The sequence below is a fragment of the Conger conger genome, chromosome 14, assembly GCF_963514075.1.
Source record: "Conger conger chromosome 14, fConCon1.1, whole genome shotgun sequence".
Taxonomy (NCBI): domain Eukaryota; kingdom Metazoa; phylum Chordata; class Actinopteri; order Anguilliformes; family Congridae; genus Conger; species Conger conger.
The window spans coordinates 34,255,192-34,282,931 of NC_083773.1; the positions used below are offsets into that span (position 1 = coordinate 34,255,192).

The 27,740-nt window shown below is 43.5% G+C and overlaps 2 protein-coding genes across 2 annotated transcripts in view; one reads left to right on the forward strand and one right to left on the reverse strand.

Annotated features, from left to right (window-relative positions):
- The window catches only part of LOC133109874 (serine/threonine-protein kinase 4-like), a 30,081-nt gene extending 14,234 nt beyond the window's left edge, over positions 1 to 15,847 (forward strand). The window contains exons 10-11 of the mRNA XM_061219595.1: positions 3,464 to 3,612; positions 13,856 to 15,847. Coding sequence (XP_061075579.1) covers positions 3,464 to 3,612; positions 13,856 to 14,014 — 308 coding nt within the window. The 3' untranslated portion in view covers positions 14,015 to 15,847. The remainder of the gene's footprint in view (positions 1 to 3,463; positions 3,613 to 13,855) is intronic.
- A 4,678-nt stretch (positions 15,848 to 20,525) lies between these two features.
- Positions 20,526 to 26,470, reverse strand: si:dkey-43k4.5 (potassium voltage-gated channel subfamily S member 2). Its single transcript, XM_061220695.1, has 2 exons — positions 25,505 to 26,470; positions 20,526 to 21,400 (listed from the first exon to the last, which is right to left on the reverse strand). Exons 1-2 carry the CDS (start codon positions 26,468 to 26,470, stop codon positions 20,897 to 20,899), a joined length of 1,470 nt encoding a protein of 489 aa, XP_061076679.1. The 3' UTR covers positions 20,526 to 20,896.
- Between the last annotated feature and the right edge of the window lie 1,270 nt (positions 26,471 to 27,740).

Here is a 27,740-nt window from a genome sequence, read left to right on the forward strand (position 1 = left end):
GGCAAGTGACTGATGTGCATTTTTTCCCTTTTTTTATTTTTAAAAGACTGTTGGGGAGGTTGGAATTGTTCCTTGAGGATGTTGTGGATGACCTGTACTTGGGATGAGTTTTGAGTTCTGTCTGGTGTCTCAAAGGTTGAAGCTTAGTCAGACATAAGACTGTCTGATGAACTAAACTGTTCACTTTCCTTTATTAGGTAGACTGCATGGATGCACACATTTTTCATCAGAGGCTAATGGCCGAGTATCTAATTTGTATGGATTCATTTAAAGAGCAGTGAAAAAGACATTAACAGTAGAGTCCACGGAAAGTCACGCCCAACCCCCCCCCCCCCCCGCCCTTCCTAAATTTAATTCCGGTTGCAGTCTCGATCCGATGCCTTGAGATAAGTATCATGTGTGTGCGACTGCTCCTCTGAGTAAGACATTGATTTTCGCTAATGGCGCTGGGGGGAATTAAACGGCTATTTCTTATCACTGTCAGGTAGCAGAGTTAAAGACATTAGAGACAAATTAGCTGCTAATTGTATTTAGCATGTTCTAGGTTTGAAACCTAAGCAAGTGATTCATTGTAAAGTAAACTCCTGTTAGTTTTTTTTTGTTTTAATATATTTATTGTATTCACTAGAAACTGTATTGGTCTGGCACTACATGTATTGTCATACATGGGCCCTGTCATTTTTAGTGACTGGATTCTGCAGCCTGGAGGTCTGGTGCAATCCCTGCACATCTGTATAGTGGCTTTAAGTTGGCTTTAACATTGAAAGTGGCATTTGCTGTGATGAATTCAGTATAAAGAGACAAATCATAATGAGTTTATCGCAGTTTAATAAATGATAGATTACACTGAACTGATGGTGATCTAAACTCAGAAGGCTTATGTTAAGGAGAAAATGGTTTTATGGTTATGCGGGAATGGTATCAAATATTGGGAATGATCGGAACCCGGTCATGTTTCTAACTAAGTTTTTATATTGCTTACCTGAATTGTGTTTTGTTAAAAATGAAATGTCAAGCTTCCTTCTGGTCTATGTGGGCCAACCGAAATGATTAAGCATCGGTTAATGGGAATCACTTGCGTTTGATGTTTGGAACTTTTTCTGGAGTAGGCCAAATGCTTTATGGGGTTCGAATGCCTAGATTTCCTACCTTGCTCTTGAGACCAGATTGATATTAATCTGTACAGTTTACCCGTGAAGACAGATTAATTCAGCATTTAGTTGATTTGCAGCACCCCAGCCCCGAAGCCCTCGTTCCCTCAGTGCTCGACTGAGAAAGTGCACTACGGTCTGCCGGAGAAGAGGAAATGAGTGGGAAAGTAAAAATGCCTTTTTTCTGCAGTAAAGGAGTCCCTTTGGGTGACATGACGACTGAGACTGTAATCTACACTGACAGATGTGCAAGTGCACAAGCAACTGAAGCGCTGCATGTCAGAAAAGCTCAGCGTTCCAGTGTCCAGACCAGCACTCTAACTCCGCGGCCCACAATGCACATACAGACGTCCACACGTAGACATTAGGTTGCCCGTTTCATTCCCGTTCTGCAGCCGCTGTCACAAAAATTATATAATATGCTGTGTACTCTGTGTAGGTGTGAAGCCTTTATCCAGACACAACAGCCGCATAAATATCATCTAAATATCTTTGTGATGGTATATTATTCTTTTTGCTGATTCATAATTGTGCCAGTTCTCTCTGGAGATCCACTCTCTGACATAGTGGTTATCAGTGTGCAGTCGTGTTCCTCCAGTATTGCTTCTTTATTTTAGAGGAATTGGAGCTAAGGAAAAAGCCCTTTGCAGCTGCACCATTTCCCGTATTCTTGTGTTGCCTCTGGGGCTGTCCAGATGGTACCTCCTGATGGAGCCTGCTGCCTCAAAAAAAAGAAACCGTATTTTCTGGAGTACGGTCCCAGAGCGGGGCTTTCCTTAACTGCGGATCTGGTGATTTATTCATAGGCGCTGTGTTAAGGTCTGGCATTGCTGGGTTTCGTGGCTCTGTGGCATGTACAGCCCAGAGAGGCTCGAGGCTGTGCCGGGCCGCATGCGTGCGGTTTCCCGCACGGTTTCCGGAGGCGGTTAGACACCCTGGGCCTGCCAGAATCACCGTCTGGACTCGTGTTCAGGCCGCGCACCAGCACTCTGCGGAACCACCACTTTAGAACGTGCAGGATGACGCCCGAAAGGGGGCGAGCGACAGCTAAAGCCGTTAGTAAACAGGGCTTGCTAACCGAAAAGGGAGCCGAGTTTCCGTTGAGGATACAGGTGCGGCAGAGCTGGGCGGCGGTTGCAGTCGGACGGGTCGAGAGGGAATAAGTGCTGGAGATGGGAGCTGATACAGTGGGAGAGAGGGAGAGAGAGATGTTTTTATCCAGATAACTCATAATTCATCTCCTACAGTACCGTACTACGGGTGTCTCGGGGGGGGCATAACGTGAGCGCTATCATGTACGTCAGGTGGTAGCAGCCAGGGAAACGTTGTTAATCAGGCAGTGATTGTTTTATTATCCCTGTTCATGTCGTCCCTGGGATGATTTCACTCGCCCCCCTCAGGGAAGGAAAGCCCTGCCGCGGTGAGTTGTTTATTCTCCGCGCCCCAAACTGCTGCTCCAGTGTGCCGCGATTCTCGCTTTTCCTCCAAGGCCGCCATTGGGAAAGGGAAAGGGGCGAGTGAGACAATAGGGAAAAGCCTGAATAATTCAGCATCTGGTGAATTAATCATGAGCAGAAGGTCTTCGATGAGGGAGGCAGGGGCTCCGGGAGACCTCTCTCGGTGGGAGTTCACGTATGCAGATAACGCGAACGTGGTTAAAAGCGAAAACCTTTTTATTTTCCCTGTAGCAAGTTAATTATTTAGACCGGAGGAGGTCTTTAAGATGGACGAGTTTACATGAGAGAGGGCACGACCGTGTCGGCTTTGCCAGCTGAGGGTTGTTTGCGCGACGGAAGCAAATGATGGATTTTGGGCACGGCAATCTCTAATAGGCTTTTCTTTAATTGTTAGACACTTAAAGTGCCTCGTGGCATTTCCTCTGGCCGTGGTGGATGTAAGTGAAGCTCCTGGAGCCATTTTCTGTGTAAACGGTCCTGTGGGAAATAAATGTTGTTTTTGTCCTGAAGCAGAACTGAGGACAGTAAGCACTTAATGTAGCCAATTTGAATTATGTCTCAACTTTCTGTACCCTCCAGGACAATAATACACACCTCTGACTGGAATTCTTTGTTCAGTACTGCTCAGAATCCGGCCAGGCTTGCCTTACTGTTTCAATGTGGCCCGTAATATTAAACTCTCATAACTACACCCGTCAGGGCCGATGTTGGGAGCCAGTCCATCCAGGAAATGGGGTTCTTCAAGCCTGGCATTGCTCAAAGTTTGACGTTTGATTAATGGATTGACGATATGTCCTTTTGCATCGTCTTACTCGTGCGTATGCGTTTAACGTTTTTAACGTGCTGTACCTGCAGGGGTGGAAGAGACTGTGCAGCCGGCCAAGCCCTCATTCCTGGAGTACTTTGAGCGGAAGGAGGAGGAGGGCAACCACCATGGCGGGGCCGGAGACGCCGACCACAATACAGACAACCGCAAGCTGCCGGCAGAGAGCGACATGAATATGGTGAGTGACATGAACATAGAGAGTGACATGAGCCACTCGCACGCGAAGGGGGCGGGTGAGCCAGGCCAAGGGGGCAGGTGAGCCAGGCCAAGGGGGCGGGTGAGCCAGGCCAAGGGGGCGGGTGAGCCAGGCCAAGGGGGCGGGTGAGCCAGGCCAAGGGGGCGGGTGAGCCAGGCCAAAGGGGCGAGTGGGCCAGGCCAAAGGGGCGAGTGAGCCAGGCCAAGCGGGCGAGTGGGTCAGGCCAAGGGGGCGGGTGAGCCAGGCCAAGGGGGCGGGTGAGCCTGGCCAAAGGGGCGAGTGAGCCAGGCCAAGGGGGCGGGTGAGCCAGGCCAAGCGGGCGAGTGGGTCAGGCCAAGGGGGCGGGTGAGCCAGGCCAAGGGGGCGGGTGAGCCTGGCCAAAGGGGCGAGTGGGCCAGGCCAAAGGGGCGAGTGAGCCAGGCCAAGGGGGCGGGTGAGCCAGGCCAAGGGGGCGGGTGAGCCAGGCCAAGGGGGCGGGTGAGCCAGGCCAAGGGGGCGGGTGAGCCAGGCGAAGCCAAATGCCATTAATGAAATGTAATGTAATTTATCGGTTTATACCTACAATGCAGTTCTCATTATTTCTACTGTGGGACAGACTTCAAAAGAGCTGCTCTCATAATGCAGATTGATTTTGATTTGTACTCTGCATGATTGGGTAGAAGCAATGCTTGGAAGCAGTGCAAATGCAGAAACAGGCAGGACAGTCAGGGTGAAGTATGCCACCATTTTACATGAGTGGTGGATTGAGGTAGGATGTGGTGATTTTTTTTAGGAAGAACAGGAGAGGGGAAAATCTCAACTCAGCAACTGGCTGACCTACACGCATTTTGACATGTGAGAACTGTCGGTTCTGTTTAGTCAGTAACGGGTTAGTTCTCTTTGTGTCGGCCATAACAGTTTGCGGTTTTTGCTGTAGTTACTCTTGCACATTGGAGCAGAAGTGCGTTGGACGGTCAGTCATTGCTACTTGACCTCAAGAAACCCTCTACAATGTTTCTTCTCAGGTCGGCTTGACAGAGACGTCATTATACAACCTCCTTGACGGTGGTGTTTATGACAGGATCTTCATTCTTAGTGTGCTCCTTATTTAAAATCTGTCTAAAATTCAAAAGGACAGAAACTTGTGAAGATCTAATCTAATCACTTTGGCACCACTAGATGGTTAACTGAAATGATAATAAAGCTGGTCTTGCAACCAATTCAAAACTATAAAGCTACTCTCGATGTTATCAGGGTAACTTCGTGTGGATGTATTTACAACACTGGCATTATTGATTTGTTTAAATTAAGTTGCACAGGGAGGATTGAATGCAGTGTTTCTCTGCAACCAGGAATGAATGATTTACTGAATTTGTATTTATGTTTAAATAAACTTGGCGATGCTGGTTAGAAATGTTTTCTAACTTCAAATCAAAAATAAGCTGAAATATAACATGATAAAAAAATAAAAAAAGGAAGTTATGGGGGTATTATGTGTTTGCACAAAATAGTAGATTCAAGTCTGCCTTCGTCATCTTTAAAAATAGTGAGGTCAAAGAAGCGAGACACTGAAGCATTAGTCAGGCTGTTTTATTAAAAGTGCTCTGTTTTCAGCCGCAGCTCTTATTTTGGGTGTAGCTAGTCCCTGTGAGTTTATCTGGGTACAAACCCTTATTTATGCATTTTGGTCTGTCCTGGCTGTGAAGCCCATTTTCAGTCCTCTCTTATTAGCTGGCCTGTTTGACGTTACTTGAGGCACTGCACCATTTTTAACTTAAGAAACCATGTTTCCTAATATGAAAGCTGACTGCGCTCTTGAGTCCTTGGAAAAACAAGTGTGTACTTTTGGCACATTTCCCACTTACTTTTGTACTTTTGTCTTGGTATTTGTGTAATGGCCTCATTTACAAAAATTAATTTGGGTTCCTCAGAACATTTTCCCCTATGAGAGACTGACATGTTTGGTACCTCATGAAAGTGGCAGACTCATTTTGAGGAACAAAGACACTTGGCCAAGCCTGGAAAGTGGCACACGTTTGGATACACACATCGAATATCCACCCTAAATTACAATGGTCACTTACCTGCGCCCCACTGCTGAGAGTGTAAACATTTGGGAGCGCGGAGACATCCGTGATTCTCTTCTGAAACGCATGGTGACCAGCTGCTTCTCGTCCCACCGCAGACTGCATCTTAGCTTGTATAGAGTCAGAGGAAGACCGTTCATATGAGGCTGTAACCCGCTGCTCATGGGTAACCAGGGGTTGCTAGACAGCAATGAAACGCAGACCCCTAGCGACTGAGTCCTCCATACCTGCGGGGCGACACACTCACCAATCGCCTGTCGTCCTACGGCGCTACCAGCCACAGTTGGCACTGGCACTGCTGACTCCTTTTTAATGCAAATTCTTATGCTGTTCTCACTCTATTGCCGAAGCGTTTGAGTCGAGAAGGGGGAAACATTTCTTGGGAGAGTGGCACGAGTGGGCTGTGGTCTATAAAGTTCCAAGCTGTTACTCTCCTGCATCAAAGCAACGAGCCGGAACATTCCCAAATGCCTGTGCCTTTGCAGCCAAACATCCTCCTTCCGGTGGGAGCCAGCGCGCGTTCATCCATGGTCTGAACGACTGTGCCTCATCTGTTAATCCCCAGCAGCAAACAAAAAGCCCCTTTACGACTCCACCTTGTTATTAGACGAGAACTAGACGAGAACTATTCCAAGTGTTATCTCCGGTAGGAAATCCATTAAGAGACGCCGTTACCAGAAAAAAAAAAAAAAAAAAAGTTGGTCTCGTCTCATTTGCATTTCTCTAAAGACTGCCTCTATGTGCCACAAGCCTTTATGCACTATGCACCACTCGGATCAGTTAAAAAATGGCAGTTTAAAATGTTAGAGCACTTTCGAATCGAAATGATCTGACAACAGGATGCAGAAACATTGCTTGGCCCCGAGTTGCATCACTTGAAACGGCTCCACCTCAGTACATATTTTTTTGTGGAGCGTCTTGAACTGCTACTATCGTTGAAAACAGCTCTTTAAGACATAACTGCTCTGGAACAAAACGTAAAAGAATTGTGCCCTGGTAAATGGTTTGATGCTGTTATACACGCTTCCATTGGGTAGAATCGTTTGTAACTACGGTGTCAACTTTAGCAGCGATGCTGATGAAACGCAGCTATCCATCTCTGTTTCACTAAATGACCCTGATGCATTAACCCAATTGCGTTTAGCTAGTATTGTTGATTGGATGAGCTGAAACTGAAGAACAGAACTGAAATTCTTCTCATAGGAGCACAAAAAGAAAGATCAAATATTTCGTAAACGGGGGCATCTACAGTGCCCTCCATAATGTTTGGGACAAAGACCCATTATGGCTTGATTTGCCACAATTGTATTGTGATTTGGAATCCCACATTTAACATGTGGTTAAAGTATACATTCACTGATTTTATTAAAGCTTAGATTCAAACATTATGGACGGCACTGTAGCTTCTCAGGTTCCAGAAGTGAGAACTTGACTTTGTTTGAATTTATTTTACCTTTATTTTACCAGGCAGGTCAATTAAGAACATATCTGTATTTGCAATGACGGCTCTGAATTAAGATTCAAGCCTCACATAGACTACGTACCAAGGCTGACTTTTTTCATTTGAGAAATATAGCATGTGTCAGGCGATTCCTCTTTCTGAATGATACACAGAAGCTGACTCATTGATTTTTATTTTTATTTTAGTCGTTTAGATTATTGTAATGCACTCTTTGCGGGACTGCCAAAGAAGTTGATTGATAGATTGCAGCTCATACAAAATGCTGCTGCCAGAATCTTTAACAGAAACAAGGAAATCTGAACATATCACTCCAGTTTTGGCCTCCATTTGCTGGCTCCCGGTATCATTTAGGGTTGATTTTATAGTACTTCTATTAGTCTGTAAAAGCGCTTAATGGTTTAGCCCCATCATATATTTATGATTGTCAGTATATGTTCCAAGTCTAACACTTTCATAATCACCTGTTTCCTTAATGTTCCAAGAATGAAACGCAAGAAATCTGTTGACGCAGCATTCTGTGTAGGCCTGGAATGCACTGGCAATTGCTATCCATCAGGTAACTACTGCGCAATTATAAGCAACGCCTCAAGGCTCATGTATTTAATCTTGCGTTTTATTTTATTATCTTTGAGAAGCACATTGAGCTGCATTTTCATGTATGAATGGTGCTTTAGAAATCAAGCTTTTTAAATTATTTTTACGAGCTATGATGAGAGCAGACTGCTGCTTTAAATGCACACTGAAATCTTGGTTTATCAGGCTATTGTTTCTTAAAGTAAAAGGAGCAATGATAATAAATGGTTGCATTAACTGGCCATCTGGGAAGCTGATTGTACCAGAAGTGATGAGAGTCAGCGTAACTGACAAGGAAGATAAATAAGACTAACATTGAATGAAGCTGGTTTTCTTACTAGTGTTACTGCGGAGAAGTCTTCCTTGACTGTCTTCTACGCGTTTCTCCAGCGTACGCCGAAATACATTGCAGGGTTCGCCTGTCCTCTTGCTGAACGCAAAGTACAGTAGGGTCTTAATATCGAGCTTGTGTAACCCTCCTTGTTCTGCATCCTGACCGGGTTGCCGGTTTCATATGTGAAGCGTAATGAACTTTGAAGCGCACAGAAGTACTGTAATGTAGCGAGCACATAACATTCTTGTTTTTATGTGCCCCCGCCATGGGGGCTGCCGGCCGCAGTCTTGGGTCGGATTTGATCCGAGACCACGGTGCTCACTCGTGCTGCAGCACACCGCATTCTTCTCTGATTTACTGTAATGGTGCCCCCAGCAAGCACAGAGGCTGCAACTCCTGTGTGGTTCACTGTTTATGTATGTACTGGTACAATGAGAGCGAGTTTTTTTTTGATGCATAGGTTTTAATAACCGGCAGACACGAGTGGCGCATGCTTTCGCCTGCCAAGGAGCACGGCTCCCTAAAGGAGCCCGTTTCATTATTCATTCACAGCGCGCTGCCGTGCTTACTTACAAATGTCCTACTATGACTGTTCAACTTTGAGAGAGACAAAATTAGCAAAGGAAGTCCATGTAAGGTTCATTTATTCATTAGACCTTCCCAAGGTTTCTAGACTCTAATAGCAAAGAAGTGTCACAATGTTTTGGAAGGTTTGTGTTTGTCATAGTTTTGCCAAGCGTCATGTGAAGTATTGTGGTAATTGTGTGTTGACTAGGCCCTAGGGTTCATGCCTTGGAGGTGTGGCTTGTTTCTGAAAAGATCCCTTAATCTCTGTGAATATGGAGCAGCAGTAGTGTGTAATGTAGTGGTATGAGCATTAGCATCCGTAGTGTAGTGTAGTGTAGTGTAGTGGTTAGGGCCCACATTTTTTCCAGTCTATACACAATTAGTATCCTCTTTGTTAAGAAGAGATACGTGGAATTAAGAGTTGGAAAGAGATTACCTCTGCCAATGAGCTTATGTAACGCCATCCGTCCGTGACAGACATATCTGGGAAGGTAATTTCTGGTTTGCCATGAAATTTACATTTATGCACATTTGCACATTTATGTTCCCAAGAGGAAGAAACCTATAGATTTTTGTGACCCTCGGACATTTCCTCTAGCGTCAACATCACACTTGATTTGTGATTGACACACAGTTCTGGAAAGGTAATGCCAGATTGCCGTGAAATGTTGGTGTGTACATTCATGTAAGGGGAGAGTGTTGTGCCTTGGCGGAGGTCTGTGCCCTACCGGGTGCATTCTTTCTAGTTCTGTATGAAATTTAAATATTTTCCCACTTACCCAGAGTACTGTTTATCCATCCCCATAGATTTGGTAGATAGTTCTCTAGATTTTATGAATTTTCTAAATGCACTTCAGCTTTATATTACGGAACTCTACAGAGCCATATTTTTGCCGCTGAAGGAAAACTCAGCAGCAAGGTCTTTTTCCAAATATTATGAAACATCCAAAGAGCTTATTTGGTGCACGGTTGAGAACATTGAGAACTACTGTTTCTGCGGCAATTGTATATCCAAGCAAGCGGACTATACTTTAATTAATGCAACTAAAGAAGGCATCACAGGTAAGAAGGTGCCATGGCAGGGGATTAGGCCCCTGCACGCATAGGGGGACTGGCGTATAGCACATTTAGTTTTAGAGTCGGCCGCACTATGGGCACATAATCAATCTGAGGAGCGGAAGTATAGTGTCGTGATAAGGGCACTTAGTCATTCACAGATGCTGCCCTGTTCTGGATACTATCCAGACAGTCAGCAAATGGCAAGCCTAGATGGGCTGAGTGCTCTCTTCTTGTCATCATATATTCTTATGTTCTTCTGTAAGTAATGCAAGTCTTCCATTAGCTTTAATCCTCCCTCTTAAGGCCACCAAATATTATACCTTTAAGCATAATGTGGGTGGACAGTACTGACTCTGAGATTAGTGAATGTTGGGTGATTTTGTGAATAAAGTGGTTTCTGTTCACAAGGTGCAGCTCTGATAATGTAATAACACATTCAAACTCTACTCTCCTTACTGTCTCACTGTCTAACTCTACTCTCTTTACTGTCTCACTGTCTAACTACTCTCCTTACTGTTTCACTGTCTAACTCTACTCTCCTTACTGTCTCACTGTCTAACTACTCTCCTTACTGTCTCACTGTCTAACTACTCTCCTTACTGTCTCACTGTCTAACTCTACTCTCCTTACTGTCTCACTGTCTAACTCTACTCTCCTTACTGTCTCACTGTCTAACACTACTCTCCTTACTGTCTCACTGTCTAACTCTACTCTCCTTACTGTCTCACTGTCTAACTCTACTCTACTGTCTCACTGTCTAACTCCGCTCTCCTTACTGTCTCACTGTCTGACTCTCCTCTCCTTACTGTCTTACTGTCTGACTCTACTCTCCTTACTGTCTTACTGTCTAACTCTACTCTCCTTACTGTCTTACTGTCTAACTCTACTCTCCTTACTGTCTCACTGTCTAACTCTACTCTCCTTACTGTCTCACTGTCTAACTCTACTCTCCTTACTGTCTCACTGTCTAACTCTACTCTACTGTCTCACTGTCTAACTCCGCTCTCCTTACTGTCTCACTGTCTGACTCTCCTCTCCTTACTGTCTTACTGTCTGACTCTACTCTCCTTACTGTCTCACTGTCTAACTCTACTCTCCTTACTGTCTCACTGTCTAACTCTACTCTCCTTACTGTCTAACTCTACTCTCCTTACTGTCTCACTGTCTAACTCTACTCTCTTTACTGTCTCACTGTCTAACTCTCCTCTCCTTACTGTCTCACTGTCTGACTCTCCTCTCTTCTCCTTACTGTCTCACTGTTTAACTCTCCTCTCCTTGCTGTCTGACTCTACTCCGCACTACACTCACTGTGCTGAGTACTTTTACTGTCTGGATGTAATTATGGTCCCATACTCCATGCTGTCTCACTGTGTTCCTGGTCACTGAGGACCGTGTCCGTTAAAGAGGCGACTGAACAGGGAATACTTCTGGTAGTTGTGTCTCTAATGAAGAGCAAAGGTCTGATGGCAGAGGTAATGACCCATTCATCTGAGAGGGCTGGATGAAGAGGGCTGAAACCACATTTGTATCGATGGCTGAAATCTCTTGGCATCCATTGCTTATGATTGGGTCAGAAAAAGGTGACAAAGGCCTTCTCTCCTTCCACCGGTCTGCCACGCTGGATAGCCTTTTACTGGCTTGTAGCCAAGAGGTGACTTGTAGTTTAATAGATGACATTATGATTGATTTGTTTACTAATTGATTGTTTATTACATATGGTTTAAAGGTGCCATTTGTATTATCTTAATTACAGGTTTGGGGAACTTTTATTGAATGAAGAAGTTTTAAGGATCAGGCTGAATTTTTGTTTAATTTTGTTTAATAATAATCGTCATCAACAATGTCTTCGTCATACTCAATCACAATTATCATCCATCATTAACAAATACTTCATAATATTGGTTAGCACGTCAGCTGGAAGTTGAGTGGGAGAAAATTAAGCATAATAAATCATGATTACCTCACCAAGTTGGGACGATCCAGTTTGCCAGGACAGTGGGAACGCCTTAATCTCTGCAGTGCAGTGAGCTCTTTGATGCCTGATCCTCATTTTGACATGTCGTTTGAAAGATTGAGTCTCCTGCAGCCCAGTCTTGTTATTGGACTGGGGTTTGGGGGTTTGTTTGGCTCTGAGGGCAGTGTGCCTGCTACTGGCCAACACTGGCCAATGCTTGTTCCAGCGGGAACTAGGATATCTCTCACCCACACGCTAACATCTGCTTGGCTAACAGCCTTTCAGCAGAAGTAAATGGTGCTATTGTGACTGGATGACTGGAGAAACTTCTGCCAAGCAGAATAATTTTCCAGGAACTGTTCAAGGCTATTCACTGTATTTAATATATTGGTGCTCTGATAATGGATTTTCTGGCTGCACTGCATACTGTGGTAGTACAAATGGGTTTGTAAGTGTTTTATGAAATTTAGATGATTTTCTTAGGAATTATTTTTTTCTTTCAAGAATGATTGATAATGATGACAAAGAAAAGGATGTGTTTGTAAATAGCAATGGTCTACTAGATTGCAAGGCCATTGTTAATCTATATTAATACAGATAGCTCCTATGTGACGGAAATGAATATCCTACTCTTTGCAAGTTGTTGAGTCAGACAGTGAGACAGTAAGGAGAGTAGAGTTAGACAGTGAGACAGTAAGGAGAGTAGAGTTAGACAGTGAGACAGTAAGGAGAGTAGAGTTAGACAGTGAGACAGTAAGGAGAGTTGAGTTAGACTCTTCTCTTTCTGTTTTTGATCCTAAAAGGCTGAGGGGGCTATCTTGGTCTTTCTAAAGTTGCACCCTTGCGCGAAACCAGTCTCTTTTTCATACCTCTCTTCTAATTCTCTTTACCCACATTTCCTCTCCTCTACCTCCCAGACGTCCGTAGCACACCGCGGTAGCGAGCGAGCGGTTTCTGAATCGCTCAAGCTTTCATATAAAGAGGGGGACTGGTGGCCTTCATTCACTGACGTATTGATCTCTGCCTGGTGACCAGTGTGGCCGTCTGCTGGCTGTCAGCTCAGCCCCAGTCGCACCCGGTAAGTCAGGGCCGCGCCCTTCACGCAGGACGCAGACGCCACTGTTATTTTTATCTCATCGATCGGGGCAGTAAATAGCCGTATCATGCTCGTAATGTGGCTACAACGGATCCCAGGGGAAAAGCTATCGGCAGTGGGCTTCTTTTTTGAAAATTTTACCGCCCTCAGAGTCGCTGCAAATGCGATTCCTTATTTTGGGCTTTTGAATTGTGGTTAATGCTCACGATGTACAGACATTTCTTAACATTGGAGATGCTTAATCAAATGTACTTTGTTTACAAATATTTAATACTGTGGAATGTGTGGTTATATAGGCCCCCAAATAGTTCAAATATGAAGTCTATTTTATTCATCTTGGTTGATCTCTTTGAGATTAAAATCAAAGAGACCTGACGAGAGTATACAGGCTGCCGTTTCAGTCAAACAAATACTTGTTCCAGTGGGTATGGGTTCTGCTTACTGGGCTGTTGAGGTGTACTGTGGATCAGCCAAGCAGAAATCTTTGGTTCATTCATTCATTTTCTCTATACGTTTGTCCATGAAGGTAGCTTGTATAAGGTGGGCAGTTTTACATCACATGGATGAGATTTAATGAAAGTGGCCCATTTGAGGTCAGATGTGAGGCCATTATTACAGCACAAAGGGGGGGTTATTGTGCAATGATAAAGAGGTAGAAGGTGTTCTGTGGAACGTCATAGTGGCTGAAGGCGGTCTGTGCGACGTCACTGAGACAGCGGGCGGTCTGTGCGACGTCACTGAGACAGCGGGCAGAGAGACAGAAGGCGGTCTGTATGATGTCAGAGACTGCGGGCTGTCTGTGTAATGTCACAGAGACAGCAGGCGGTCTGTGTGATGTCAGAGAGACAGCGGGCGGTCTGTGCGACGTCACAGAGACAGCGGGCAGAGAGACAGAAGGCGGTCTGTATGATGTCAGAGAGACTGCGGGCTGTCTGTGTAATGTCACAGAGACAGCAGGCGGTCTGTGTGATGTCAGAGAGACAGCGGGCTGTCTGTGTAATGTCACAGAGACAGCAGGCGGTCTGTGTGATGTCAGAGAGACAGCGGGCGGTCTGTGCGATGTCAGAGAGGCGGAAGGTGGTCTGGCTCTTGACTCCTGGTCCTTGTTTTGTAGATGCGGAGCTGGAGTGTGGACGAGCTGCGGGTAAGACTGGCCTCCCTGGATCCTCAGATGGAGCAGGAGATCGAAGAGATCCGACAGCGCTACCAGGCCAAGCGCCAGCCCATCCTAGATGCCATTCAGGCCAAGAAGCGCCGGCAGCAGAACCTGTGAGCAGCGGGCCCTGCTTGGTCCAGCTGGGTTTCCACACGGATCAATACGGGAGCTCACTCCGTCGCAAAGCTGGACTTTTAAATGCAATTCTTTTCTTATAGTCTTATCATACTTGACATAAGGTCGCAGTGCTGTGAGTGAAAACTGCCAAACAGGCATTCTTTTCTTTAATTTATTGCATCTTTTTCAGGGTTGATGTACTCTTTTTTTTCAGTATTTCTTTTTTTTAACCACCCTCGTATTCCATAATTTCTCCCATCACCTAGAGGGTTAGAGATGGGGTACTGAGTGACAGGGCTAGTGCACTAGGCAAACAAGCCTGCAGTGCTGGTGCTTAGTATTTGGACTATGGTACTGAGTAGTAGAGCTAATGTACTGAGTTACAAGAGTGTGGTACTGAGTGACCTGGGTTACAAGTAACAGTGTTGTAGTCAGGACAATGAGAACCACACTGTAGAAATCACAAATGCACTGTTTATATTTAAGCGGAATGATTTTTGAGTGCATTGGTTTATACTTTTGTTAATTTTTCTAACCGTTTTGATGTGTTTTTGGTACTTATAGCAGTCTGGAATACAGTGCACTATCATGCCCCCCCCCACAGGCATTTACTGTGAGTGAGGGGTTTTGCTCTATTTGACGTCACAACAAACAAACAGGGACAAACAGGCGCTTGAGGAATGTAGCCGTCGTCCATCCCGGGGCCATGGAGGCAGGGGAGCCCTGGCAGGAGGGTGTCTGTGGAAGCGCTCATGTTCTCACACACGCATGCCTGGGTGAGGCTGGAGCTGTGTGGGGCTCCTGATCCGATTTTCTGATGGAGGGGAGGGCGGGGGCTAATTCAATACGGGATGGGAGATAATGCACATCGGTCAATGCCCATGAGAGCTGGCCTCAGTAGGAAAATGCTTCAGGAGGAAAACCTTTTTTTCTTTTTTCTTTTCTTTTTTTTAAACTGCCTGGCACTTTTTGTGTGATCTGCTGTATTTTTATTTGGATTTTGCTGTTTAGCCTGTTTTTTTTATCCTAGCTTTTTATCTGCCGCAAGTTTTCTTTGATCTGCTGCAGGGATTTCAAACATTCCAGGGGTTTGTGGAACAAAAACAGAAGTGCTATTTTTTTATAAAAGTTTATTGGGTTTTAGTTACTGCATATAAAATGTCACTATTTTTTCATAACTGGAATGAGCATGTGTAAATTAGCAACTCAGGATTTGCTCAGGTTTTTCTTGGTTTCTAGTATTGTTCATAAAAATAAATTGCAATATTAATGACTGATCAGAACAAATTGACTGTTGAACCTTGTTACTAATGATTCAAAAGGGATTTCTTTTAGATGTCTCATTTATTTTCTGTAATTAAATTACTTACGAATGCTGTACGTTAAGCAAGTAATGACTGATTAATGTGGACACAGGTTACCATTTACTTAGGCATCATGCCATGTTTTGCATAGTTTTTCCAAGTACAGTATTGAGACATTAATTTGAGGTACATTTAGTAAATATTATGGTCTTCATATTTTATTTGGTAAATATCATGACCTATACGTTTAACTGAATAACCCTCCATTGCCATCTCCTTGCCCTCTTTTGTATAAGTCGGATTATATACTGTCAGTCTAAGAATGAACACTGGAGAACATTTCAGCTCGGTCAGTGAAGGACTGCTGTCTGGCCCATCTGTCCTGGCCTGTGAAACTCATTGGCTCATAGTGTTTGAAATGTATATGCTTTGTTAAATTATGCGTTGATGGAAAGTGTGCACGTCAATTAACATTGTCTGATTTTCTTCTGTTTTTTTGAATGCTTGTTTATTAAAAAACATTTTCAGATCTATTGCCTCAGCTTGGGTTGTATGCATTTTGCAGTGACATTTTTTATTGTTCTTAAAATTATTATTATTATTATTATTTTATTATTATTATTATTATTATTATTATTATTATTATTATTACTTCACAGGTTCAGAGTAATGTTTTCCACTGGTGGCTCAATCACAAACTTTTCTGCCACAACATTTTGACGTGGCATTGCTCATTTAAGTTAAGATACATTTTGATGTGGCATTGCTCATTTAAGTTATTATGATACATTTTGCAGTGGTCTATATCAGTTGTTCTGAATCCCCCCCCCCCCCCCCCCCCCCCCACACACTCATAAAGTAAAAAATCATAACAAAGAATAATGAAGAATGTGCACAACTGCTGCAAAAATATGAATTAATCGACACAGGACACAGACATCTCACCTCTCCAGTAATTTGTCACCTACTCCCCGGTACCTGCGAATTGTCGGAAATTTCTTTGCAGTTGCACCTGTACATCCGTTTAAACAAATTACAAAAAAAACATCCAAGTAGTCAAAGTCGGGAGCCCTGTACTTCTTAATAGAAGCAAATATTACAAACATCACTCACTGATTTAATGCCCATTTCATTTAAGTATATTTGACTCTTCTGCAGTTACCGGAGAGGCCTACAAGGACTACTGTGAACCAAACAAAAACGAGTCAACTTTATTCTGTCTGATCTGTGACTCACTTTGACATGGCTGAATAGTCAAGTGAAATGAAATAAGCTTGGTTCCCACTTGTCTGCTATTTCTATGACCTTTAATGGCCCAAATAGTCAATGAATGAATTTTTAATGGGGTGACTGCAGCAGCTTTTTCTCTTGCGCAATGGTGTTTATTTCATCCTAAAATAAGACTGCCATAGAATCTAAGGCCACCAAAAATGATGACACAGCTGATTTGTGCGTCTCAGTTGATGATTAACACATGGTCAGATGTTGAAGTGGTCCATTTTCCCCCACACCTTTATAAAGTAATCCAGTGGTTGAATTGCAGGGCAGCCAATGGCAATTGCAGTGGTTGCTCTGCATTTTTGGCTTAATGCCCTTTTAAAAATAACTGGTGCCTTGACTCCATAGTCCACTGTAGTTTTCAAACATTTTTTATTGACTCGCTAAATGGCTATATTTAGTGAAATATAGGATCATTGAAGGATAAGCACTTCTTCGGTGATCAATTTAGCTATCAATAAACGATATCTACTGTATTGTAATATACCTTTAGTAAGTTAACCAGCAGTAGATGTCCCATGTACGTACACTCAGTGAGCTAGTTATAACCTAGTTATAAGTAATTTAATAGAGCTTTTTTTTTTTTTTTTTTTTTTACTCCTGCTCCTGTAGCCTATTCATTTAGAGGTTTGACGCGTTGTGTGTTCAGAGATGCTCTTCTGCATACCACTGTTGTAATGCGTAGGTTATTTTCGTTACTGTCATCTTCTTGTCAGCTTGTCACCAGTCTGGCCCTTCTGCTATGTCCTCTGATTTAGTTTTTTGCACCATTCTCTGCAAACTCTAGATATTGTTGTGTGTGAAAATACCAGGAGATCAGCTGTTTCTGAGATACTGAAACCACCCTGTCTGGCAACAACAATCATTCCATTGTCAAAGTTTCTTAGATCACAATTCTTCCCCATTCTTACATTTGGCCTGACAGCTGAACCTCTTGACCACATCTGCATGCTTTTATGCATTTAGTAAATAAGACAGCTTCAGAATTGCTTTTTGTTGTATTTGTTGTATTTCTTCACTTTGAAGGAGGTAGGCTGCTGACTCAAGTCTTCAAGTCTTTATGCTAAGCTAACACGTTATGCCAACATGGAAATTGAGCCAGTGAAAGCACAAAATGAAATCAAACATCTTGTCTAAGTCCCAAAATATTGGTGTTTTCTTTACAGTCCCACTGATTCAAACTTCACTGAGATTTTTATTTGATGATATACATCATGCCCAATTATGTCAATATATGACAAGCCTCTTTACAAATTACCCAGGCTATTAGTGCTTCTCTGTGTCAATGGCCTCCACATACTGCAAAACTGCTCTACCTACCCTAAACATCACATGAAAAATACAGTACCTTCCAACAAATACTTGGGCCCCCCTGCACAGTTTTCACATTCTGTCTCTGGTTTGTAACCATAAAACTTAAAATTTCATAAGTCTGAACTACACAGCCTAATCAAAACAAGAAGAAATAGAAATGAAATACTGCATGACTTCTCCACGGTCCTAAATTAGTTGACCTTGACAACTCGACTCAAAAATATTGTCAGTCGAAATAAATGAATATACCCATCTATGCAAATTCGCTCCGGATGTGTATTTTAAGAGGTTTATGAAGCATGTAAAAGTCACAAAGTATCATTTAAAGAGGAAAGTGTATTCCACCGTCAGGACACTGCCCAGACCAAACAAACTGAGCGGCAGTTGGTTGCTGTTGAGCTTAATGGACGAGATGGCAGAATAATTAAATTCTCGAGCCAATATCCGGGTCACACCACAAAGCTGTTGTATATAGCAGTGACACAGAACCCATTACACCAAACAGCATTTCAAATCCCATATTTGATTTGCAATAAGGCATTTAAGGGATGCTGTGAATATGTGGCAAAAGGGTTGGTGGTCAGAAGACTAATTTGGAACATGGTTCCAGTGTCCTGTGTCCAATGTGCTGATTTGAATCAGATAGAAAATCTGAAAACTGCTGCTCCATCAACAATTTCTAGCCATTTAGCAAGATTAATAGATAAAAAAGTGACCTCCCTAATATGGAAAGTTGGAAGAAATTGGAAGTACAGCCATAGGTGCTTCCACCAAATTTTGCACCTTAAATGTTAATCACTCATTTAAGATTTTGATTTTGCTTTGAAGTTTTTGCATACAGTTAACTCCCTTCACCCATTACAGTACTAGTATTGCACTCTTAAAAGTTGGATACATCTCTACCACAAAAGTTAAAATAATTGGAAGGACGCTGATACTTTTGCAATACATTGTATTTTTAATTCTAGTGAAACAGCCAGTTTAAACCAAAGATCATAGAGCAGTGTACTAAATCTATTCCCAAATTCATGCTTACATCTTTGGCTACCATTCCACTGCAGGCTACAATCATCATACATGTCTGTGTGGGGACCATAAGTTTTTCCAAATGAAGTATGATTACTATTAATTTATAAATAAATAGATAGATAAATAAATAAATAAATAAATAAAAACACTGACTAAATAAGAATATTGACACAGGAGCTCCCATTTCCCCTTAGAAAAAAAGATGAAGAAAGGATTTTGGACACTGGGAGAAATGTGATTAAAAATCTCTCGTTATGAATGGAAGACCAGAGGGGAGAACTGAGCTCCTGGTTTCTGAGGAAGCTCTTTTTAACACTGCAACGTCCCCTGGAGACGAGGGGTAGGCGTCTCTTTGTATTGACGCAGTATACAATAACTGGGACTCTGGGAAAAAGAGCTGGGGAATGAGATAACCGCCAGGACTGATCCGGTTTGAGTTAGAGCCTTGCTACATTACAGTGGGCCCAAAATAATTATGTTCCCAGAAGACAACTGCCAATGTAAGAGACAAATACAAATGACAATGCTAGTACACAGTGAAAAGATGACAACCCCTGCCCCCCCACCTACACATATAAGTGTGGAATGAAAGCTTATAGAGAATGCCGTGGGGGCTTTAACCTGCACAGGGAGACTGAAATATCACAACCCAGCTAACGTGTGTAATATGGTTTAAATCCTCACGGAGTTCTACAGGGGAGGATTGAGTTTCAGTAGGAGGTATGAATCCTTAAATGTTCAAAGAAGCTAGTGTTACTGCTAATGTGCTCCGACATATAGTAAGCCTCATAGAGGCACTGCTTCCAGGGAAGTCTGAAAGCATTAGTGTAATTCAGGTTTTAACAGAACTGCTGCGTTTCCTCACGTGGTTTAGAACACTGAGGCCAAGGAAGAAAAAAAACCTCCACAGAACTGGAACATTAGAGACTTAAAAGGTCTGAGGAGAATTTTTTTTCCAATTTGAAAATGCAGGTGCAGCAGATGTGAGATAAGATGGTAATAATTCACTCAAACAAGGAAAACCAGCCTTAATAAGATCACAGGCCTGTGACTCAACTATGTTTGTAGGCAGTTATGGTCTAATTTCATCAGTAAGCCATAGCTCCCAGTCCAGTGAAATCAAGGCTTGAGGGAAACTATCTCTCCATCTCTTCCATTCCCTGACCACATTTCTACAGGAGATGATCCAGGTTCTGCTTTCTGACAGTACAGTGACAGTAGGTCTACAGCAGGCAGCAGTTTGAGTCTACTTCTCTGCTAGGCTAGAATTTTATGAATGAAGGCAATATGTCACACATACTTACACATATTATGTAATAGGCTCCTACAGTAAATCTTATTGTCCCTTAGATTGGTGGGTTCTATAACTGCTTAATCTAAAGGTAAATGGGGCTATTATATAATTGGAGCCATGCAGTTAGCATCAGACTTTGTTCTTTCGATTCTGATTCACTGGGTGTTGCACTGAATATATCGCTTGACATTGTTATGATAACTGTCACCATAATTATCATGAAAATTACTTTCTCCTGTACTAATTTGGTCACAAGACACAGTAAAAAGCTGCAAAAATGTACCATGCTCTTGGTGCGGCGTGTAAAAGCATCCCAGGTCCTCTACATAGTAGTGCTGTTTAAGTTTTCATGAGCCTGTATGAGGTGCACCAGGGTAGTGACAGAAGAGGTGCAATTCCTCATGCATGGGGAAACATGGTGTACCAGAGTGCCAGCTCTCTTGTCTGAGAGTGGTGCCTTAAGTGGGCTTCACAGCATTGGACTGGGACCTTGGTACACTTTCTATTTTACTGCAAATGCAAAGTCCTGGCAATGAGCAAAGCCCATGCTTGACCGTGATGCTACAGGTAATGCAGGTGACACAAATGAAAGGTGTATAACTGAGGTACAGCAATATACAGCTTCTTCATGCACCTTTAGGTTTTACCACGGAAACCCAGAGCTCAGAGGACGTGAGGCTCTTTCCTTCGCACCACACTCTCCCAGGAAGGCGGGATGTCCGTGTAGCTGTAGTTCACCACCCCTTCTTCCTCATCATCATCCTCATCCTCCTCAAGCTCCTCCAAACACTGGCTGTCCAAGCTGCCGTCCGTCTCTTCCCCCGGCCGCCTCCACCTCCTCCGGTTGTTGTTGCGCACCGAGGCCTCCAGGGCCTTCTGCTTGCGGTAGAAGTGGGAGAACTTGTTGAAGATGATGGTTATCGGCAGGGCCACCACCAGGGTTCCTCCCAGGATGCAGCCCCCGGCCGCCAACTTGCCGGCGATGGTGACGGGCACCACGTCGCCGTAGCCCACTGTGGTCATGCTGACCGTGCCCCACCACCAGCAGGCTGGGATTGTGTCCAGTCCCACGTCCTCCTCATACTCAGCCGTGTAGGCTATGCCCGAGAACACCGACACGCCCACTGCCAGATATAGAAGGAGGATGCCCACCTCCCGGTAACTGTGCTACAGACAGGAAAGGCAGAGGGAGCAAGTGTAAGGGTAGGTACTGCAAAACTGTAGACCTTCAGCCACTTCCATAATTTAACTTCTTTACAGTGGTCAAGACAACAATCCAGACAGCCCACCCCTCCTGAAAATTCCGGAATTCTCCTATATTTAAGTCTTGCATGCCCAGAAATATGTTTTAGATGAGGAAATGGTATGGAAATGTCTGGAAAAATTTGCTAATATCCCTCCCACCAACACACCACCACACTCCATTGTCTTCCTGGCACCTCCCTAAAAATACATTCGTATCTTTCGTAGCTTTGTGTATCGGTATTTTTAGTTGGCCAGGTAAGCAGTGTTTGGATAGTTAACTTTGGTCACTTTTGCTCTGTTTGTTTGTTTGTTTGTTCAAAAAAAAATGGCCCATGTCCTTCTCTTTGTTGTACAGGTAGCAGTTGAAATTGTACTTCCCTCTAGGGTCTTTCAGCGAACTTATCCCTGGTTATGGGTATGAACTTTGTTGTACGTCGCTCTGGATAAGAGCGTCTGCCAAATGCCAATAATGTAATGTAATGTAATGTATCTCCCGGAAAACAATTTCAATAGGTTGTGCCGTCCTACCTAATAGCAGTCGTATCAAATGATGGACTAAAAACAAAAAAAGAAATGGACACCAATCATTATGACCTATGTTTGACACTAAGGCATAATTTAAGTAGCTCCCAAGGATGGATAGTAAGAACCTCGAGAAAGGGCAGTACAATTGAACAACTCTGTATGCCCATCCCCTTTATCCCAACCTAGTTTATCCAAAACTACCCTGAATCAACCCTTAGCCCACCCCCTCGTCCCACACCGTCAACACCTAGCAACTCTCTGGGTATTCCTGAGGACAATGGACAGCATAATGAATAGAGAAATAAACATCTGAGCCTTAAAATATTTATTCTGCTATAAACAGCCCTTTTATAGAGAAATATGTTTGTCATTGCACACGCTAGACTGAAACTGAAACAGGTAGCGAAACAGGACGATATATGTTCTGGATTGGTGAGGGATTTCTATTGTGATGCAGCATACAAGTTCTCTTTCTCACAGCTCTCTGAGGTCTGGATGTCCTGTCCTGTGTCTGATCTGGCAGACAATGGCTTCTTAAGGTAAATTACTTTAAACTTTTGGATAGAGAACTGTGAAAACTGGAAGCAAGTCCTGTCACTCAATCCATCATCATTGAGCCGGTTCCAGTGGCAGCTCGTACATGCCCAAACCATAATACTACAGGACCTCCACCATATTTCACAGATAAGGGTGGGACCTTTGATGAGGGTAGGTGCCCATAAGACTACAATTTATCAATGTACTTTTTTGCATCTAGCAGTGAACTTTCTGCGGCTATGCTGGGGTAGTCTTCTCTTCATGTCTGTGTCACATCAATGCCTATTAGTATTCTTGACCTGCTCAACAGTTGAAATGGGTTTTCTTCACAATTGACTATTCTTCGGTCATCCAGTAGTCCAGTGCTCTCCCATGCATTCCTGCTTCTTAACAGTGTATCAAACAGTTCATTTTGACACACTCAGTGTCTCTGATCAATTTATTCAGATTTTTCAGCTTCATGATGCCCTGCTTTATTGGTATTGACACTTCTCGTGTTTAGAGACAATAACAACAGATTCCCAATGCAAAATACAACACCTAGCATGAACTGTAGACCTTTTGTTTGCTTTCTTGTGCATGAACTAATGATGCAAAGACACACAGCTGGCCAAGAAACAGCTGAGGAACCAATGACTTTTTCCCTTAAAATGGGAGACTATGTCTAAAAAGGACTGTAATTCCTGCATATTTCACCAAATATGGATGTAAATACCCTCAATTTAGAACTGACAGTCTGCACTTTAATTTTACAGTAATGTGCAAGGATTTGGGCAGCCCTGGTCAAAAAGCCTTTTACAATTAAGTGAACAGAAGTGGTGGCGGCACCGATGGTGCAGTGGGTAGCACTGCCGCCTCACAGCAAGGAGGTCCTGGGTTCGAATCCCCGTCGGCCAGGGCCTCTCTGTGCGGAGTTTGCATGTTCTCCCCGTGTCTGCGTGGGTTTCCTCCGGGTACTCCGGTTTCCTCCCACAGTCCAAAGACATGCACGTTAGGCTGATTGGAGAGTCTAAATTGCCCGTAGGTATGACTGTGTGAGTGAATGGTGTGTGTGCCCTGCGATAGACTGGCGACCTGTCCAGGGAGTATTCCTGCCTTTCGCCCAATGTATGCTGGGATAGGCTCCAGCCCCCCTGCGACCCTGATCAGGATAAGCGGGTTCAGATAATGGATGGATGGATGAACAGAAGTGAACCTGACCTCTAAATGGTACAACGCTAAACCTGACACATTTCTTCAAATGCTAAAGCAAGATGACTTAATTATCGCCCCCTTTTTCTTAACATATTTTCTATTTTTAAATGGATGCAGATCATTGTGGATAATAATTAGAATGTGTACTTTTTAGAATTAGAAACTATTATGCATTTGGTTCACTGGACCGTTGCCACAAAGATGACACTGACATTACCTTGATTTGTGTAGTCTTTGGATTTCCAAAATGCAGAGAGGTCCCCCCCACTCTTGTTTTGCCACCCACATGTTATAAAATAAGGAACGGTTGTCACTAAAGCAATGGCATCTTAAAATAGGTCATAGAGATAGAGCCGCAAGTTTTAAAGCTTTCAAATGGTATATCCTGCTACCATAGTAATTGACATTTGAACCATGAAAAAATAAATTAATGCAAAAGAAACCCACACCAACCCAGCCCTGGGCCGGTGAGATTTAAGGGGCTAATTTCTTAAGATTTGGTGGAACCCATTCTTCCTTCCACTCACACAATATTTCCTGTACCCCCAGCTGCCACACAACCCCAAAGCATAATGGATTCACCTCCATACTTCACAGTTGGCAAGGTGTTCTTTTCTACAAAGGCTTCAAACTTTTTTCTCCAAACATACCTTCTTTGGTGGTGGCCAAAAATTTAAATTTTGGTTTCGTCAGTCCAAAGCACATTGTTCCAAAAGGCTTCAGGCTTCTCAATTTTTTCTTTTGCATACTTCAGATGCTTAATTTTGTTTTGTCATTCTTTCTGGCAAATTTATCCTGTGAACAGCTAGACCTGTGTTCGCTACTATTTTTTGCAGCTCTTTTGCAGTGATGTGTGGGTTCTTCTGAGCATTTCTCACCAGGTCTCAGGCCATTCTATCTGAAATCTTTCTTCGTCTTCCAAACAGACCAAACAGTAAAAAATGAAAAGAAAAAGCATTCTTGCTTTAAAATGAGCAGAAAGGTCTCGTTTAACTAGTACGATTTCAGGTTTGCTTTTGATCACATACAGATTAATTGTAACAGACATGTTAAACCAGGGGTGCCCAATTTTTGCACCCCACCGTATATTTATTGTTGCACTTCTAATCGAGCATAATGGGTACAGAGCCAAAACAACAAAATCAGTGTCACTATCTGAACGCTTTTGCATTTAACATTATGCATCTGAACTAGATTTTAAGCATTAACATCTTGTTATAGGTATTATAGCTCTGTTGATTAAGACATTCAAATTTATGAGCAAAGCAGTGTCCTCTGCTGGCAAAAAAATGAAAGAAAGAAATAATACACATTGTACTGTATCAAGCATCAGTGTATTTCTGATTCAAAATTTTATGTTTGGTTAGATGCCAAAGTGAAGGACCAAGTCATTTGTAATGCAATTGCAAACACTTACATTGGACAAGTCACATGCTGGCAATTACATTGGAAAACTCAAGGATTCATTTGAAAGCATTAAGACAATTATATAAGGGAAACAAAAGCATTTTTGCTGTATAATCCTTATAAAGACTCTCACTTTGACTTGCAGTAAAGAAACTATGAAATAAATCAACCCAATTTCCTCAAAATATTTAGCAGCATTTCCTTATGAAGGGCAATGTGTAAACATTTTTCCTGCTATGGGCCTTGGTTTTTGGACATTGCCTGGTTTGGTGCTACGGTTGGTATAGGTGCATAGGTCCTGCCAGTAACAGTAATGTAGCTGTGGTGTAGCAGTGTAGTGTAGCAGGCGTACTCTCAGCTCACCCGCAGCGTAGCCCCCAGAGACCTCAGGCCGGTGGAGTGCCTGGCCAGCTTCAGCACTCGAAAGATCCTCATGAGGCGTAACACCTGCACCAGCTTTCCCAGATTCCCCAGCTCTGACTCGCTGCCTGCCACCAGGTCGAAGAAGAATGTGATGTAGATGGGCACCACGGAAACAATGTCAATCACGTTCAGCGGGTGCAGGAAGAACTTGCGCCTGTTGGGCGCCAGCAGCATCCGCGTCACCACCTCGAAGGTGAACCAGCAGATAGAGAAGAGCTCCAGAGCTTGCATGGTAGGGTCCTCCAGCATGTTTCCGTTCTCATCGAACGTCTGGTACTCGGGGATGCTGTTGATGCACATGATGGCGATGGAGGTCAGCACCACCCCGATGGACACCAGGCTGAAGAGCTTGCTGGGGATGGAGTAGCCCGGGTTCTCCAGCGTCAGCCACAGGCACTTCCTCAGGTTCCCGCAGCGCATGTCCTGGAACTGCAGGATGTCCTTGTTGAGGTCGGAGATCTCATCCACCGAGGTGTCAACGCTGCTCACGTCGCTCTCCTCGTCCCAGTTCTTGTGGCGGTTCTCCAGCTTGCGGTCGTGGTAGCGGTAGCTGCAGCAGCTGTCCAGGAAGAACTCGTTGATGCCCCAGTACTCGATCTCCTGGCAGAAGGAGAAGACGCACAGCTCCTCCATGATGTGCAGCTTGCCCGTCTGGTAGAAGTGCAGCACGTAGGGGAAAAGCCCCGGGTTGCGGTCGAAGTAGAACTCGCCCTGCTGCACGTCGTAGTCGTCGCACACCTGCAGGATGTCCTCCTCGGAGTGGCAGGCCAGCAGCCGGCCCAGACGCGTGTCTGGGAACTTGCGCAGAGTGCTGGAGCACAGGCTCCTCTTCAGGCCCCCGACGTTGATGTGCACCAGCCTGTCCTCCGGGTCCGTCACCCAGCGAGGAAGGTTCTCGTTCACCATCCTGCCACAACACAGAGAATAGCCAGACCTGCTGCACAGACCATCCACTCAATATATACACTCACTGAGCACTTTATTAGAAACATTTTTACTTTGTTACACCTACTTATTAATGCAATTGTTTAATCAGCCAATTGGATGACAGCAGTGCAATGCATACGATCATGTAGATACGGTTCAGCAGCTTCAGTTAATGTTCATATCAACCATCAGAATGGGGAAAAAATATGATTTAAGTGACTTTAACCATGGAATGATTGTTGGTGGCAGACTGCTGATGTCCGGGACTGCTGCTGAGATCCAGTCAGCAGCAGTTCTGCAGACAGAAACGCCTGGTTAATGAGAGACGTCAGAGGAGAATGGTCAGACTGGTCAAAGCTGACAGGAAGGCGACAGTAACACAAATAACCACACATTACAGCAGTGGTATGCAGAAGAGCATCTCTGAACACACAACGCATCATAACTCTAAGTGGATAGGCTACAGCAGTAGAAGTCTACAAAATAAGTCTAATAAATACCTAATTAAGTGCTCACTGACTATATATCATAACTGAACACACAATTGGCAGTTGTTTCTTTAGTTAAAGTATGTAATATGAATCTCACCTCAGTAAAGATTTGATAAAGTAGAGATCTGCTGGTGTGAGTGCGGTATGGAACACCCTCTGTATAGGTATTTTTTTATAAAGATAAAAAGTCTCTTTGAGAATTTTCATAGACCATATCAAATCTAGCTTTGCCTAAAATGTGCCTAGTTCTAGTCACATTTTATATATAAAGCCAATGACTACATTTCTGAGAAATAATTGGAACAAAAATATTTCTCAGTGTAGAGTGGAAACTGTCTCTGACTATACCTTTTCTTGCTATAGTGAGAATGGCAGTGTAAGGGTAATTTTCTTAATTGATTCTTAATTGACAATGTGTGTTAACATTAAGACAATCACATGATTACAAATAACCATTTAGTGTTAATCCTTATTACTATTAGACCACTTTCTGTATTAAGTGCTTACTAGGAGTCTTTCTCTGTCTCTCTCCCAGCAGACAGACAGACAGCCTTTGATCTTAATGTCTCTGTTTCTTCTGGAAAGGGGTAGCTAGCACATTCTGGTCTTACAGCAAGGTCAACAAGGGGTATTCAGAAGACAAAATACTGATAAATGTTAGTGGCCAGCTTCATGTCGTTTTGTTTTGGTAAAGCCCCCCCTTCTGGAAAAGTGTGTATAAGAGTCTTGCGATGTCTGATTCAAATCAGAAAGCCAGT

What these genes read in the sequence shown, in the direction of transcription:
- si:dkey-43k4.5 (XM_061220695.1), bottom strand. Translation starts at nt 26,470, where the DNA reads ATGGTGAACGAGAACCTTCCTCGCTGGGTGACGGACCCGGAGGACAGG. An exon ending in CTCTGGGGGCTACGCTGCGG is followed by an intron (nt 21,401 to 25,504) that starts GTGAGCTGAGAG and finishes TCCTGTCTGTAG; the next exon opens with CACAGTTACCGGGAGGTGGG.